The following is a 16959-nucleotide window of genomic DNA, read 5'->3' as shown; positions in this document are numbered from 1 at the left end:
TGTATCCGTGCTCACAGATGAGGACCCTGTGGCCCCATGAGGTCTCATCCAGACTCCAGCCTGTGGTGAAACTGCTGCTCTCATAAAGCAGGTTTCTACTCTGGAGAGCAAAGGGCATCAAAGCTACACACACACGTGGGAGCTGTGTGTGTGTGTGTGCGTGTGTGTCTGTCTGTGTGTGTGTGTTGTGTCATCGGCAGTTAGTGTGTTTGTGTTGAACTCTATTGTTCTATTTCACTTTAAATGTCCAGTGTTACATGAGTGTGAATATAAAAGCTGTGCGTCGTAACAACTGAAGGACGCGACTCGCAGAATAAAACACGCCGTCCGTCACCGTCTGAGTTTGTTTCCTTTATTACTGAAACCTGCAACTTCACAAAGGTTTCGTTTTCTAATGAAACTCCAGAGCGAGTTCACTGATAAGGAGGTGATCACACACACACACACACACACACACACACACACAGACAAACACACACACAGCCATGGATGAGATAACACCACATTGTGAGCCGAGATCAGACATGGGAAAGCAATGATGATGCAAGAGCTTGGGGGGGGGGGGGCAGTGATGCAACAGCAGCAGTTTCTCTGGGGGAGGAGTTTGCTGCTTAATGGAAGAGAGGGAGGTGAGATAAGGACTATTTCATCTAATAAAACAGGTTACACGATCGGGTGAAAGCATCTTCAGGGAGCGTGTTGGGAGCGTGTTTGAGTATGTTGGGAGCGTGTTGGAAGTGTTTGGAGCATGTTGGGTCATTCCAGCTCCCAGGATCCTCTCCTGGAGAGGGAAGGGGGGACTGAATGGTTCATAACCCCTCGTGAACTCTTCTTCATGACTCGTTACTTTATTGTTTGAATCGTTAAGCGACTTCCATCCAGAGGTTATGGGACGCGTGGGCGTCGAGGGATTCCCTCTGCTCTCTATTTGCTTTCTATTGTGTGGGGGGGCGGGGCTTAGGTGAGCTTGGGATTCCCACTCCGTGTCCCGGTGTGTGGGAAGATGGACTATATTAAGGACATAATGTGCATAACAAGCTTTACAGAATGCACCATGGAGGGACATCAGGTAGGACAGAGGGACGCCCTGGTGATGGTCGAGAACCCACCCGGAGACTCTCCTGCAGACCGCCGTGGCGGCTTCAAATGTGCGGCTGCCTCGGCATCAGTGATGGGGGGGGTCATGGTGGCTCTGGGGACGGCCTTCATGCTGCATTTGTTCATGTCCACCCCTTCATGCAGCCAGGTGAGCAACGCCTCATTGGTTCATGTCCTCTGTGTGGTATCTGTCTGTCTGCTCCGTGTCTCCATGATCTACCTGTCTGTCTGCACCGTGTCTCTACGATCTACCTGTCTGTCTGCACCGTGTCTCTACGATCTACCTGTCTGTCTGCACCGTGTCTCCATGATCTACCTGTCTGTCTGTCTGCAGGGTTCAAGTCCATCAGATGCTCAGGTGAAATTCAACGTAACCTGCACTCAGAGAAGTGAGCATCACCTGTATTTCATGGCTTCCTGCTCTCCCTTTGAGATGTTGGCTCCTCATGGAGAACCTTTGTGTCCCACAGAGATGAACCCGGAGCAGCGATACCTGGTCTTCACCATCAATCGGACTGCTCACTACTTCATTTACGGAGAGATAGAGAGCAACTTGGAAGGAGAGCTGGTTCTCACGCAGACCCACGGTGACGACAGCAGAACAATCCAGAAGAGGAACCACCAGGACGGAAAGTACGTCGTCCTGGAGAAGGTGCAACTGCACAGCGGCACCAGCATCAGCATCATGGTGAAGAAGATTATGGGGGCAGATTTGATCCCAGACAGCATCCAGCGCCGGCCTTCCGATGAGGACCGCTGCTTTTTCCTCTTCTACGCGCTGTGAGCGGGCCGAGGTCGGCTCACAGCGTAGTCCCACCTACAGCAGGACGTTATCACACCACCCTGAAGACCAGGTGGAGACCAGGCCCTCAAGCGTCACACAGCACAGCTTCATTTGTAATGATAACAACGTTCATCTAAAGCGATTTGAGCTTCCGGCTGTTTGATAAATAAAGTGGATCTTTTAAAGTAATTTGTACAAAATGATGTTTTTGTGCTTTTAGAGACCCGTTGATTGAACTTTCATGGGGACGTGGTTCGTGCTTCTTGTTGTTAGTCAAATAGTCCTTCATGAGTCATAAAGTACTCATGAAGGACTAAAAATCAACCGTATCTCAGAGAATCTTTGAAGCCTCCGTAATGTATTTTAATACAAACACTTTGAAGCCGTAGTATGTCACAAATGTTTTATAAACGTATGTCATTAATAACTCGTATATAGCAGCAAGTATTAATAGATAAATATTGTAATACAAATACAGTATAAATATAGTACAGTATCTCGTAATAACCTATTTCAAAACAATAATAAAGTTTAGTATATGTTCTGAGAAAAGTTATTTAAGTACTTTTGAGTATTGTGCGCCATAAAAGATCCACAGTGTAAATATGTAAAGACGGACGTTAAGCGGCTTGAAGCTCTCACGGCGCTCGCTGGTTTCCTCCCACGCCACAGGAAGTGAAAGTCCTCACCCTGAAGCCCAAATGTGGCCCCAGCATCCACGCAGACACGCCGCTCATCCAGACCAGACCAAGTACTAATACTTCCTGCAGGGACTTTGAATCTGTGTGATTGATGATATGAGATCCAGAAACAGAATAAAGTCGACATGTCGACGTTGTGTGAGGTTCTGGATATGAAGTAAAGCCATTAAACATAAATGCGGATTCTTTATCATATTTACAACTAAACGGATAAAATGATCAATTTCATGTTTTTGTGAGTAAAGAGAAGTTTGAATAATAATTGTGTCCATTAGGGTCCGTTTCCAAACACGGTAGTGAGTCTGACCCGAGCTGCTCCTGCAGGTGAAATATATCAACATATCGTTTTTTTATCTAAAATCTGTTTAAAGAAAAGCTTTTTATTAAGGCTGTCAACGTATTAATCTATGAGATTATTGTGGCTGTGATTAACGGGATAAAATATTTTACATTACATTACATTACATGTCATTTAGCTGACGCTTTTATCCAAAGCGACGTACAATAAGTGCATTCAACCATATTTAAATGCAGCTTTGTTTCCTTCTGGTGTGCGTTGACCCTTGACCCCTGAAGCCACCACCCTGCAGTCAGATAGATGGAGAGCGAGACGGAACTGAGCAGAGGAATTCCTCCACGGGTCAAACAGAACACTCAAAGCACCGCTATGCTAAGCTAGCTGCTAGGCTACTTCCATCTCAACATCCACCCTGCAGAGAACCACCACCGTGTCCCTAAAAGACTGGGTGGAAAACATCCTGATGAATGTGGAGAGATTGTTGCACTTGAAACAAATGATGTAGAGTTGAGAGCAAAGTGCACAAGGACAACAGGAAGAGTCGCTAGTTCCACATGTTCCATTTGTTCAACATGTTCCACATGTTCAACTTGTTCCACATGTTCAACATTTTCCACATGTTCCACATGTTCAACATGTGGAACATGTTCCATATGTTCAACTTGTTCCACATGTTCCATATGTTCCACATGTTCAACTTGTTCCACATGTTCAACTTGTTCCACTTGTTCCACTTGTTCAACTTGTTCCACATGTTCCACATGTGGAACATGTTCCATATGTTCCACATGTTCAACTTGTTCCACATGTTCCATATGTTCCACATGTTCAACTTGTTCCACTTGTTCAACTTGTTCCACATGTTCCATATGTTCCACATGTTCCACATGTGGAACATGTTCCATATGTTCAACTTGTTCCACATGTTCCACATGTTCAACTTGTTCCACATGTTCCATATGTTCCACATGTTCAACTTGTTCCACTTGTTCAACTTGTTCCACATGTTCAACATGTTCCATATGTTCCATTTGTTCAACTTGTTCCACATGTTCCATATGTTCCACATGTGGAACATGTGGAACATGTTCCATATGTTCAACTTGTTCCACATGTTCCACATGTTCAACTTGTTCCACATGTTCCATATGTTCCACATGTTCAACTTGTTCCACTTGTTCAACTTGTTCAACATGTTCCATATGTTCCACATGTTCCACATGTTCAACTTGTTCCACATGTTCAACATGTTCCATATGTTCCACATGTTCAACTTGTTCCACTTGTTCAACTTGTTCCACATGTTCAACATGTTCCATATGTTCCACATGTGGAACATGTTCAACTTGTGGAACATGTTCAACTTGTTCAACATGGGGGTCGTCGTGGCGCAGGGGTTAGAGAAGGTGTGCTGGGAAGCACAAGGTTGGTGGTTCGAGTCCAGGCTGCCCCATGTTCCATGTCGAAGTGTCCCTGAGCAAGACACCCCAGGCAAAAATGTGAAAAAGCGATGGGTTTAAAGTGTAATGTAAGTCGCTTTGGATAAAAGCGTCTGCTAAATGACCTGTAATGTAATGTAATGTTCAACTTGTTCCAGATGTTCAACTTGATCACATTTGTGTAGTTTGTGTTTACAATTCAATTGAACAACAGTGTCGAAAGTACACGCTTCATGAAGTGATCATAAGATTTGGAAGAGAAACAAACTTGTAATCAGAATTAATCGTGATTAATAAATATCAAAATGTGAGATTAATCAGCTAGTTTTTTAAATCTATTGACAGCGCTACTTTTTATTTGTGGATCCGCCTGCACACGAGGAGACGATCCTTTAACATTGCACACTCTCTGCCTGCAGGAAGGAGCAGGCCAGGTAACCAGGTAACCAGGTAACCAGGTCATGTGACCGAGGGGAACACGGCAGCAGGAACTGGGCCAGTAGATCAGTGGAATGTCAGTTATTGTGGAGGAGGATAAATATCTCTGTGAAACTTCCCCCGCTCATCACTAAAGCCTAGTTTATGCTTCTGCGCGTCGCTTTTCACACCTCCTTGCGTCCTTGCGTGTGTCGAGACATTTTTCTAGGCTTCCTTTCAACGCAAGCCTCCCGCAGCGCCAGGCTGTGATTGGTCCGCTAACTACGTCCTTTACGGAGTCTCACATTTCCGCTTTCACAGCCCGATAAGGACATTATTAAAAGGAAGAATGTTTACAACAGAACGGATCAGACTGAATAACTTTTGTCGGAGCAAATGCGCAAATATGAGCCAATGACGGCTTGTAGAAGCGAAACACGCGGTGGCCTTTACTTTAAGAAAAATAATGTGGTGTTACAAGTGATGGTTTCAATACTAAAATGAGGTTTTGTCTAGATGAAAGGATTATCTTTTCTTATGTTATGTGCTCATTTTTATTTGAAGTTGGATACAAAAATATCAGCATTCAATAAAGACAACTTAAACATTGTTACTCAAACATTTTGTATTATAATTATTATGCAAAGGATATTTTCTAACTCTTGAAATACTTGTTAAAGTTGTGTTTAGAGCATTTTCAAACAGATCAATCTTGTAAATTGTAAAGCATTGATACATTTGTTAGTTCTGAGTACACAATATTCCTGTTGGAAGTTAGATTTTGCTCTGTTTGGCAGCCGCTCTAGTTAAAACGTTCCTTTCCTCACAATCAAACCGTGTTTATTGATGCTGTGTGTGTGAGCAGGTTTTAATGACTTGTGGGGACATGTGTATATTTAGAAAGTTACGTTGTGGTGACTTTTGCTTCTTTTAGGGACTAAATGAACTTCCTTATCAAATAAATCATTGCATGTGCACGAGAGGTTCTGGGGGGTTGGGTATTCTCCATCACACACATACATTAAAACACAATGGGTAAAATCATATGTGGCAACCATATTATAACCTTCCAGTCTATTTGATAATGTAAAGTAATGTAAAGTAGACACAGGGGTACATGCATGGCATTCAAGTATAAACCTACACAAACCTAAAGATTAGATGATGTCCAATAGCCTACAGCTAGCACCTGAGTGCAATCAGATTGAACCTCCAGTAAGTAGGAGTTCTCTCTCTTCTTGTGTATTTTTGGGAAAGTCTGTGGTCTGCAGCCGTACGTCACACAACCATTTAGGCGAAGGTGATGTTGAATCACAGAATATCTACCATTATCACCGGCCTGTCTTTCCGCTGTGACCCATAAACATCCCCCTCATGGTAGCACACCTCCCCCCACGTAGGTCAGGTGACTTCCTGTGTGACTGCCTGCCGCTGAGGGCAGGTGAGCATGCTGTCCGAACACATGCTACTAATTACCTCAGTCTCAGACTACACAACAAGTAAGAACCCCACCATGAAGAGAAATTATACATCACTCAGTGTCTCTTCTCAAAATAAATAAGAATACAGTAGTGCAGTGGTTATTCAATTAACCAGGGATTTAGTCAGAGGTGATTTGTTGTACGGTCTTATTGCAGATACAGGAATGTTCCTTTCTGGAATCAGGAATAGGGAATCGGGAAACATTTGTTGCCATGATATGTCAGACATACAAGGCATTTGACTTGGCAGTTGGTGGTAACAGCAGAACAGCTGAAGAAAACAACTACAGACGGTCTCTCTTCTTCCCTTTTTGTCCAAAACCCTTGAACGTGTGATCTTTAACCAACTCTCCTCCTATCTCCACTGTAACAACCTCCTTGACCCCCACCAGTCAGGCTTCAAGGCTCCACAGAGACTGCTCTCCTTGAGATTAGGATCTGGTGGTTGACACAGTCAACCACCAGATCCACTCATCTCCTCCCTTTAGGAACTTGGTGTCTCAGGCTCTGCTCTCTCCCTTCTCTCATTCTACCTCGATAGACGCACATACCGGGTAACCTGGAGAGGATCTGTGTCGGAACCTTGTCCTCTTACTACTGGAGTTCCTCAGGGTTCCATCCTGGGTCCCCTTCTCTTCTTGCTCTACACCAACTCTCTCGACGCTGTCATTCGCTCGCATGGCTTCTCCTACCACAGCTATGCTGATGACACCCAACTAATTCTCTCCTTCCCTCACTCGGACACCCAGGTGGCGGCTCGAATCTCTGCCTGTCTGACTGAAAAATTGTAAATTGGCTTATTTGAGGAAATTGCACTTTCTTGTTCTTCAGAGTTTGTATCCTTATTGTTTGAATGCACTTATTGTAAGTCGCTTTAGATAAAAGCGTCAGCTAAATGATATGTGATGTAATGTAATATAGAGACGGCGTACACGTCTCTGGTAGGGCCCTACAGGTAGCCCCGCCATGAAGCATCCCCTGCTTTATGGTCTGTTTAACTCTAAATGGATTGCTTACTAAATGAACATCATGCTGTGTTGAAGAAGACTTGGATCTAGATATTGAGCCCATAAACTCATGTTTACAATGTATACTGAGGGTAAAATCAGTCATTTTCTCATAGACGTCTATGGAAACAAAGGAGTTGCCCCCTGGTGGACTCTACAGAGAATCCAGCTTTAAAGCACACTTTGCATTGCTGGATGTTCCTGCCTGAATCCAATGTCTCTCCAAACCAAAGCCGTATTTTAGTTTGTTCATCTAAGTGGAAACGTTACAGATTTGTTGCACAATGAGATTGATGCCTTTTAATATTATATTCATTGCAAAGAGACAACTGTCACTGTTGTCTCAACTATTGTTTTATTAATCAATTCCAGACTACGCCACAACTTCTCAGTTCCATTGAAATAGAGACGATTCACGCCCTGAAAACAGAAGGTACCTTACCTTTAGCTCGCTTCAGAATATTTCAACACATTTGAATTGAAATCACATTTTTGTTTGACGTTTGGGAGGAAAGGTTTGCTTCCTGTCGTATTTATTATCTGGGTCAGACAAACTGCTTTCAAATCATGTTGCCGGGGACAACCAGTGGAGTTCCAGATGGTTCTCTTTCATCTGCAGTAGATTAAGCAAAACATTGCTTAAAGGCACTGAGGCAAAAACACGTCGGTGAAGTGGAGCAATAAAAATAAGCATCGATACGATGCCTTAGGTCCTTAAGTCGCTGTCTTTATAATAAAAAAACATCCTTATTACATCTAATGGTTTCACATTCAGAACTCAGCTGATTTGTATAATTTAAGAATGTTTGTTCCGAAGATACAATTTTGGTAAGATGAACACAATAACTAAAAAACAAGCACAATATAAACTACAACAACAACAAAAGAAACAAAAACTAGAACAGCAACAACTACAATAACAACAAAAGAAACAACAACAACGACCCAGGAAACAAGGGCGATATTACCTACAACAAAAGGAAAACAGCAACATCCCCAAATCCCAAGAACAACATTAACAACAACAAAAGCAACAATAACAACATCAAATACAACAATACATCACAACAACAGCAACAAACTACAAAAGAAACAACAACCTTAATTACAACCGTAACAACAACAAGCAACATCAACTACAACAAAAGAAAAACAACAAGCAACAACATCTACTACGAAAACAACAAATGCAAGTACAACTGTCATTACGATTTTATTTGTGTCAGAAATCTCCGTATTCTGTGATGCAACCATGATGACCCAGAAACGGGCCTCAGTGACCTTGAACCCCAAAGAGAAATGTTTATTGTTTATGAAACAACGATCTTCAGGCCACATTTCTGGTAAACTCAGACTTTCTGTCTCACCCAGAAAGGAGAGGACACACTTCTTTGGTTCTTCTGCTGTGGTCTGTTGAGTCATTGTGAACCTGCTCAGCATCTGGTCCATCGGGCACCCGGGTGAGAGGGAGACCTCCGTAAGGAGTGAGGGATGTAACAGAAGAGATTATTGAGGATAGCACAGGCCTCGTGGTCATGGAGGGGTCTGTCTGGCCTTATGAGTGGCTCTATGAGTGCCCCCACCCTTTCCCCCATGCAGGACCTGTGGGCCTCTCCAACTGCTTCTAGCTTTGTGATATTCTCAACGGTTTATTGCTCACTGTACAATTCCAGGAACCCCCCTGCTGACTAAAACAACCAAGATGTGGTGGCCCCCCTCAGAGCTGTGGATAGAAGGTGGATCCCCGCATCACCTTTTATTCAGGAGAGAGTTGAGGTCTCGTTATGACTGTTATCTTTATGATAAATGAGGCAGACTTGGGTAATCAAAAAAACCTGTAAAACACAGATGTTGAGTGCCGTTGCTTATCAGAAATAAACTCATAATCGATGAGTGACCCTCTCTGCAGAGCGGAGGACACGCTGCAGCCTGCCCTCGTCCTTGGCTGTGGCTGCAGCGTACCAGACGGTGATGGAGGAGCAGAGGATGGACTCCATGATGGCCGTGTAGAAGTGGACCATCATCGTCTTTGGCAGGTTGAATTTCTTCAGCTGCCTCAGGAAGAACAACCTCTGCTGAGCCTTCTTGGTGATGGAGCTGATGTTCAGCTCCCACTTGAGGTCCTGGGTGATGATGGAGCCCAGAAAACGGAAGGAGTCCACAATAGTGACGGGGGAGTCACACAGGGTGATGGGGGAGGGTGGGGCTCTGTTCCTCCTGAAGTCCACAACCATCTCCACTGTCTTTAGAGCGTTGAGCTCCAGGTTGTTCTGACTGCACCACGACACCAGATGGTCAGACTCCACCTGTAGGTGGACTCGTCCCCACCAGAGATCAGTCCAATGAGGGTGGTGTCATCCGCAAACTTCAGGAGCTTGACGGACTGGTGGCTGGAGGTGCAGCTGTTGATGTAAAGGGAGAAGAGCAGAGGGGAGAGAACGCAGCCTTGGGGGGAACCGGTGCTGATGGTCCGAGAGGCTGAGACATGTTTCCCCAGCTTCACGTGCTGCTTCCTGTCAGACAGGAAGTCTGCGATCCACTTGCAGATTGAGTTGGTGGAGCTGTGAGAGTGGAGTCAGGACATAGACCATCAAATCTGCAGTAGAACTCATTGAGCTCGTCTGCCAGGCGAAGGTCATTCATGGAGTGGGGGGTTTTTGGCTTGTAGTTGGTGAGGTGTTTGAGGCCTCTCCAGACCGAAGCAGAGTCACTTGCTGAGAACTGTTGTGGGAGTTTCTCAGAGTACAGTTGTTTAGCGTCTCTCACCGCCTTGCTAAACTTGTATTTTGCCTCTGTGTACAAGTCTTTGTCCCCGCTCCTAAATCCCTGATCCTTCTGCAGGCGTAGTGTTCTGAGTTCCGCTGTGAACCAGGGTTTGTCGTTGTTGTAACTCACCCTGGTGCATGATGGTACACAGCTGTCCTCACAGAAGCCGATGTAGGAAGTTACAGCCTCTGTGGACTCATCCAGACTGTCAGTAGCTGAAAACATCCCAGTCTGTGCAGTCAAAGCAGGACCCAAGATCCTCCAGCGCCTCACTGGTCCACTTCTTGGATTCCCACAGGTTTCATAAACTGTTTGTACTGAGGAAGTTCATGGCTGAAATTACCTTTGTCCCCAAGGGCAATAACTAAGGAGTCCAGGTTGGTCCGCTCCATATGCCGTATCTGGTCTGTATATGGAAGCACTGGACCATCCATTACCAAAGGACAGGAGATCATTCTGTCCCACAATTCCTTCCGGTGGAAATTTTACAGTTTTGCTGGTGCAGACTGACGTCACTAACATTTGTCTCCGTCCATCAGAATTACGTGGCTCAGTCGGATCCCTTAAACACTGTGTTGTAACTCCTCATGAACTCTCCTAACCATCTTTCATTGACGCCCCTGACGGTTTCCGTAGAGGTCAAGGAATAGCGGAAGACTGACTTTTTTTCAAGCCAAGATTCTAGAAATAATTATATTTTTATAATTTTATATTTTATAAATTTATTAAGTCCAAAATACATTAAATACAAAATCTTTGTAGACGAAAGTCAATGAGATGCAACGCTATGAGGCTGCTTGATGATGTCACAAACAATGACGTGAATATTTAAGGTTCTTCATCTTCATCAACATCTTAATGAAACGTCTCTGAGGCCTTTGGAACATGTTCACATAAACGGTGCGATGGCGCCTCTGGTGGCGGGAACTCAAACGTCAGGAGAGAGGTCATGACGCGAAGTAAACAAATGCACGTGGTGAGATGCACGTGGGGTTTAGTGTGCTGGGTGGTTTCCAACACATGATGTTATCTACATGGAGGTGCAAAAGTTAAAGGATAAAGATATTAACATACATATATATATATATGTATATATAAGGCCCTACCCTTTCCGTAAGAGGTTAACTTCATTGTCTTTCCCTATTTGTTGTTGTGTTTTGCACTTCAGGGCCACCGTACCTTTAACCCCAAGAACACCAGGATAACCTAAAATCATCAGCCTGAAGGTCGGGCGCAGTTGGATGTTCCAACAGGACAATGACCCCAAACACACATCAAAAGTGGTAATAGAATGGATTCAGCCATTCTATGGGGTTATTCCCAAAGTCCTGACTTCAATCCCATTGAGAACATGTGGAAGAAACAAGTCCATGTCAGAAAGACATCAAATTTAACTGAACTGCACCAATTCTACCAAGAGGAGTGGTCGACGAGAAGCCAAGACCGCCGAATGGCCACGGGACCAAATATTAGTACTGCTGTATGTATGTTTTTGATCCAGCAGATTTTTCTGTTAACCCATAATAAAGTCCTAAAAGAATCAGACTTAATGAATGTTTTTGTGACAAAGTATCTGTTCCAATCACTCACAGAAAAATCAGACCGTAGAAATAACGGGAAACTCAAGAGAGCCGCGACATTATGTTCTTTACACGTGTATGTAAACTATGGACCTGCACAACCTATACAACTGTATATATTATATATATATTATTTATATATATATATATATATATATATATATACAGTTATATATATATATATATATATATGTATATATATATACATATACATACACATATATACATATATATATATATATATATACATATATATATGTATATATATATGTATATATATATATACATATATATATATATGTATATATATATATAAATGTGGATGTAATTCATTATATTTTTGGCAGATGGCGCTACAGGCGAGCTGAAGATGTTCCTTATGAAATGTATAAAGCCCAGAGGGGTTTAACTCAAGAACAGTACTTTGTTGCAGTACATCTACCGGAGGAGCCTGTGTGTTGTACTTCACTTAATCAGACTTAAAACATGATGTTAATACTTGTCGATCTACTTTCTTCATTCAAATTCTTAATCACACACACACATTTCCTTTGAGCTCCAATCAGTGAGACACGCAGATTAAAAGAAGCACAAACTCTTGCACCACATCTCCCTGCATGAAGCGAGACCCTGGCGATGTTCACACAGGAAGGAAGCGGCGTCACACGGCCCCGGGGGTCCGCACAGCGAGGACCTGTTCCACTGTGTGACTATCCGCTTAGTTTCCAGAGGTTCAGACATAAAACATGAACATCAACTTAACTTATGACTTTATTCGTTTCCAAACCTTTACACAAATTCATACATCAAATCAAATAAATATGTTTCTTCTAAATGCTACAACTAAATCAGTGTGTTAGTGTTTACTGACTATCATATCTAAGAATGCGCAATGTGTGTGTGTGTGTGTGTGTGTGTGTGTGTGTGTGTAACTTGCATTTTGCAAACAGTTGGAAATGCTGAGCGTGTTTCTCTGGTTTCAGATCAGGCCGGTTGTTACAGCAGAGGAAGAGACGTAATAACGAGAACATCACACCTCGTACAGACCAAAGAAGTTGCCGTAATGGGAGTGGCTGAGGTACTTTGGGTGCGACACGTTCACAAAGACTCTGTCGGACTTCTGCAGCGGCAGGGCGGAGGCCAGGTAGCTCTCCGCGGTCCAGGCCCGCCCCCCCTGCTGGGAGCAGAACCCGGCCCTGTGGGCCTCCATCAGGGTCAGCGGGGCCGAGCGGCCGGCTCGCCTCACAAACACAGAGTGCACAAAGGATGACGAGGGCGAGCAGTCCCTGAAGAGCAGCTCCACCCGCGAATACACGTGGTACAGTCCGCTCCTGTTGGGCTGCAGAGCGCCGTCCTCCAACCGGTACGCCACCGCGCCGGAGGTGAAGGCCCGGCCCGCATGAGGCTCCCAGCGCAGCGTCTGAGGGAAGGTTTCTACCTCGATGCGCCCTGCAGGGGGAGGGGAGAAGTCACACAAGATGCTCCTTTAGAGGAGGAACCATGAAGATACACGGGGTTTTATCAGGTCTCCTCTAAGGTTCCCACAAAGGAGGAACCATGAAGATACACTTTGTTTTATCAGGTCTCCTCTAAGGTTCTCACTAAGGAGGAACCATCAAGATACACTTTGTTTTATCAGGTCTCCTCTAAGGTTCTCACTAAGGTGGAACCATGAAGATACACGTCGTTTCATCAGGTCTCCTCTAAGGTTCTCACTAAGGAGGAACCATGAAGATACACGTTGTTTTATCAGGTCTCCTCTAAGGTTCTCACTAAGGAGAAACCATGAAGATACAAGTTATTTCATCAGGTCTCCTCTAAGGTTCTCACAAAGGAGGAACCATGAAGATACACGTTGTTTCATCAGGTCTCCTCTAAGGTTCTCACTAAGGAGGAACCATGAAGATACACGTTGTTTCATCAGGTCTCCTCTAAGGTTCTCACTAAGGAGGAACCATGAAGATACAAGTTATTTCATCAGGTCTCCTCTAAGGTTCTCACAAAGGAGGAACCATGAAGATACACGTTGTTTCATCAGGTCTCCTCTAAGGTTCTTACTAAGGAGGAACCATGAAGATACACGTTGTTTCATCAGGTCTCCTCTAAGGTTCTCACTAAGGAGGAACCATGAAGATACAAGTTATTTCATCAGGTCTCCTCTAAGGTTCTCACAAAGGAGGAACCATGAAGATACACGTTGTTTCATCAGGTCTCCTCTAAGGTTCTCACTAAGGAGGAACCATGAAGATACACGTTGTTTCATCAGGTCTCCTCTAAGGTTCTCACTAAGGAGGAACCATGAAGATACAAGTTATTTCATCAGGTCTCCTCTAAGGTTCTCACAAAGGAGGAACCATGAAGATACACGTTGTTTCATCAGGTCACCTGTGACGTGGGCTGCAGCTCGCTCCTCTTGGTCTTCTTTCTTCTCCTCGGGCCGGAGAGCTGAAACAACCACAGAACCGTCACATCTCTCTTTGGGAACATCTAAGCGCGTTTGGAGTAATTCACAGTGTGCATATTTACCGATTTGCTTCCCAGGCGTATTCGACTCAGCCAGAGGATGATTCTTCAGAAACAGAAGTAGAAACATCTCGTTACCACATTACACAGACTCACAGAGCTCATGAGAAGGAGGACATCCTGTCCCTGGCCCGGAGACCACAGGTGGAACCGCGAGGTCTTTGGTGAGCGCTCTTAAAAGGTCAGAGCCCCAGTGAGCTGAAGTCGCTCCCCACATGAGTCACAGCCCCGTGAGGCTCTACAGAGGTGGGACAAGTGGCACCTTCTTCTACTCGCAGCGTTCGCCCACATTAGAGAACTGCAACCAGCGTTATGAGATTACTCCATTATTACCTCACTGGTTCTTCTCTCAATGACTCGAGCAGTCGAATGTTTCACAGAGTAAAATTTCGTGTCAGCAGCAGAGCGACCCCCCCTCCCGGCCCACGGCTCCTCACCTCCCTCAGCTCCCTCAGCTCGGCCTGCATGCTGTGGATCTGGTAGGCTTCCATCCCCAGAGAGGCGAACACCAGCAGGAAGAGCAGGAGCACCACCAGGGCGGCCCCGGCCCCGGTGCAGCGCCGGCTCTTCCCCCGGCGCCCGCTGCTCCGCTGGGCCGGCGGGAAGGACCAGCAGGGCACCAGGCTGGGCTGCTGGTCGGCGTGCTGCGGGCCCCCGCCCCCGTCCACGAGGAACACCTGAGGGAAGGGGTAGCTCTGGGGGTCACGGCTCATGGTGCAGGTCCTGCAGTGAGACGAAGTGTGCAGAGAAGGAGGTGTTCGTCTTCATTTCAGCACCTACTAGCTCCTCCCACAAATACCCCGAGCACATTCAGGGACACCTACAGGAAGACGTCCCCCCGTCCCGTCCCCCGCCTGTTGATTGCATAGTGGTTAGAAGTTCTTGCTGCATAATATTACCATAAAACCTCACAGTTTAATAGAGCTCTGCCCCCGTTCGGGTATCTCATGTGGGACGTTTGCACCGAGCGTTCGCTGCAGAGCAGGAAGCTGACCCCCCCCCACTTCCCCCCCCCCACTAACCGCAGACATGTCATCGTCACAAAAGAGACATTTTCACACATTCCAAGTAAGGAAATACTAACAAAACCCTGAGCCCCCCCCCCCCCCCCCCCCGAAGCCCAGGTGTGCTGCTTCATGATCATTATCATTGAATCGTCGTCATCATCAGTGAGGCAGCGGTTTCCTCGGGGGGGAGATGCTGCTGCCTCATTGAAGGGCAGGACGGAGAAGACGGCGTCGGATGAAGAGCTGCCAGCAACACTTGAGTGGGGGGGGGACCGCAGGCAGCAGCTCACGGCTGAGCTTCCAGGAAGGCCGAGTCCCCTCACACGCTCAGCAGGGGGGGGTTGTTGTGGTTGTTCTGCCACTCTACGGTTTGCTTTGTCGGGTACAGAGCAATGTGGTCGGTTTCCATCAGCTTCTGTTCGTCTCCCTCGTGAGAGACTGTTTGACCTCAACAGTGGAACCTGAATTAATCAGCATGTCTCCGCAGCGATGTCCCTCCCTTCTCCTGTCAATCGTCACCAAGCCGCTTCTGCAAAGACGGTTCACTTCCTCTGCAGAGACGAAGGGAAACCCGCCTGAAGCTCGACCCCCGTTAGCATGGGTGGGGTTGTGGGGTCTAACCAGGTTGAAGGAGGAGAAGGAGTTAGAGGACTGAATCTGCGAGTCTCCTCAGAGCCTCCTTCCTTTACGCAGGTCTTCTGATGGGGGGCTTTGATATTCAGTAATCCAGTGTTTAACCACAGAGAGATTAGATATTGAGAACAACAGTCAGTTGTTCATGTGACATCGTTCAGATGAGTACAGAGCATGAATGAAATCAGCTGTCAGTCCCGAGACGCGAGACCACTTCCCAGGGTTCCTTTCTGCCGCTCCGCAGGCGGCCTCTGGGCCTCGGGTGGTGGGTCCCGGCGCTGCGTCTCCGCCCTGCGGGGGAGAGGTCTTCCTCCCCGGAGCGTCGCTGAGGTTTGGGAGGTGGCGCCGCAGCCCCGAGGCCAGGCTCTGCGTCTCAGCGCCGCCGCGCCCTCTGAAGGCCCGCTTGGTGCGGCCAAAGAGCCGCGGCTGGTCCTGGTCCGCACAGACCGCCTCCGAGGACTTGGTTCTCTGGGGCTGAAGGTTTGAGGCTTCCTGCCCCACATCCGGCCGAGACACCGTCATGTGGAGGCGCTTCAGCTGGGGGGGGCGGCTGTGAAGCACAGCGGGGACAACGGTTCATATGTAGCATTCAGAGATAACACGAGACAAAAAGACACGCTGTGTATTTAATGCACAAACAGGAATAAACCAGCGGGAAGACTTGAGGACCACAGTCGTCTGGCAGGAAGTGATTTCTTCTCTGTGCTGCAAAGGCAGAAAGAGTTTCATCAACAGGGCTTGTTGTGTTTGGCTCCTGGACTGTAGGAACATACGGTTTCTATCACTGAGCATCACGACTACATCCAATAAGGGGATGAGAGCTCCAAGCTCCCCGCCCCCCGTCCCTCCTCCTGCAGGACGCTCGAGGGGTCCGCGCCTCGCGTCTGCAGCCGGGGGTCCACAGCTCGTAGTTTGGCCACGAATCTCTTGTGCTCTCGTTGCAAAGTGTCGACGTGCAGCTGGACGTCAGCGGTCTTCCTCTCGGGGCGATGGGACAACTGCAGCTGCTGGGACACAAACTCAAGCTTAACTGAGGCCTCCATCTACGTTCCTGTAACTACACCCACACCCACCTGCAGGTAGAACTCCATCTCCCTCATGCTGGAGATCCACTTGTTCACGCAGGAGGCCGAGTCGACTGCAGGGAACAGAAACACGCTGATTAAAGGGGAATTAAGGAGACAACTATCGCTGGAAGGGTTCTTGTTACCAGCTTGTGTCTCCG

At 46.4% G+C, this 16959-nt stretch overlaps 2 protein-coding genes and 1 non-coding gene across 4 annotated transcripts; 1 reads left to right on the top strand and 2 right to left on the bottom strand.

Moving 5' to 3' along the window:
- The first annotated feature begins 873 nt into the window (after window positions 1-873).
- Window positions 874-2076, top strand: LOC144411376 (uncharacterized). 2 transcript variants are annotated; one of them, XM_078107816.1, is made up of 3 exons: window positions 874-1246; window positions 1433-1487; window positions 1569-2076. In XM_078107816.1, the coding sequence occupies exons 1-3, from the start codon at window positions 1004-1006 to the stop codon at window positions 1880-1882; spliced, it is 612 nt and encodes a 203-aa protein (XP_077963942.1). In that variant the 5' UTR covers window positions 874-1003; the 3' UTR covers window positions 1883-2076. The 2 variants fall into 2 exon arrangements, with proteins under 2 accessions (XP_077963942.1, XP_077963941.1); XM_078107815.1 differs by having other exon boundaries at window positions 874-1487; window positions 1569-1977.
- A 10251-nt stretch (window positions 2077-12327) lies between these two features.
- faslg (Fas ligand (TNF superfamily, member 6)) lies at window positions 12328-15063 on the bottom strand. Its single transcript, XM_040183401.2, has 4 exons — window positions 14532-15063; window positions 14098-14140; window positions 13957-14016; window positions 12328-13020 (listed from the first exon to the last, which is right to left on the bottom strand). Exons 1-4 carry the CDS (start codon window positions 14805-14807, stop codon window positions 12602-12604), a joined length of 798 nt encoding a protein of 265 aa, XP_040039335.2. The 5' UTR covers window positions 14808-15063; the 3' UTR covers window positions 12328-12601.
- A 1283-nt stretch (window positions 15064-16346) lies between these two features.
- On the bottom strand, window positions 16347-16872 carry LOC120824130 (uncharacterized). The gene is made up of 2 exons (XR_013468590.1): window positions 16808-16872; window positions 16347-16738 (listed from the first exon to the last, which is right to left on the bottom strand). It is a non-coding gene; the product is annotated as an uncharacterized LOC120824130 (transcript).
- Between the last annotated feature and the right edge of the window lie 87 nt (window positions 16873-16959).

This window comes from Gasterosteus aculeatus, chromosome 8 (genome assembly GCF_964276395.1).
Source record: "Gasterosteus aculeatus chromosome 8, fGasAcu3.hap1.1, whole genome shotgun sequence".
NCBI lineage: Eukaryota > Metazoa > Chordata > Actinopteri > Perciformes > Gasterosteidae > Gasterosteus > Gasterosteus aculeatus.
The sequence above is the reverse complement of the archived record's forward strand: the minus strand, read 5'-3'. Positions and strand labels throughout refer to the sequence as shown.

Excerpts from the sequence above, each read along its gene's own strand:
- LOC144411376 (XM_078107815.1), top strand. The coding sequence starts at position 1,004 with ATGGACTATATTAAGGACATAATGTGCATAACAAGCTTTACAGAATGC. Across the intron at positions 1,488-1,568 it reads CGTAACCTGCACTCAGAGAA|AGATGAACCCGGAGCAGCGA; the intron begins GTGAGCATCACC and ends TGTGTCCCACAG.
- faslg (XM_040183401.2), bottom strand. The coding sequence starts at position 14,807 with ATGAGCCGTGACCCCCAGAGCTACCCCTTCCCTCAGGTGTTCCTCGTG. Across the intron at positions 14,017-14,097 it reads TACGCCTGGGAAGCAAATCG|CTCTCCGGCCCGAGGAGAAG; the intron begins GTAAATATGCAC and ends TGGTTGTTTCAG. Across the intron at positions 13,021-13,956 it reads AGCTGCAGCCCACGTCACAG|GGCGCATCGAGGTAGAAACC; the intron begins GTGACCTGATGA and ends CTCCCCCTGCAG.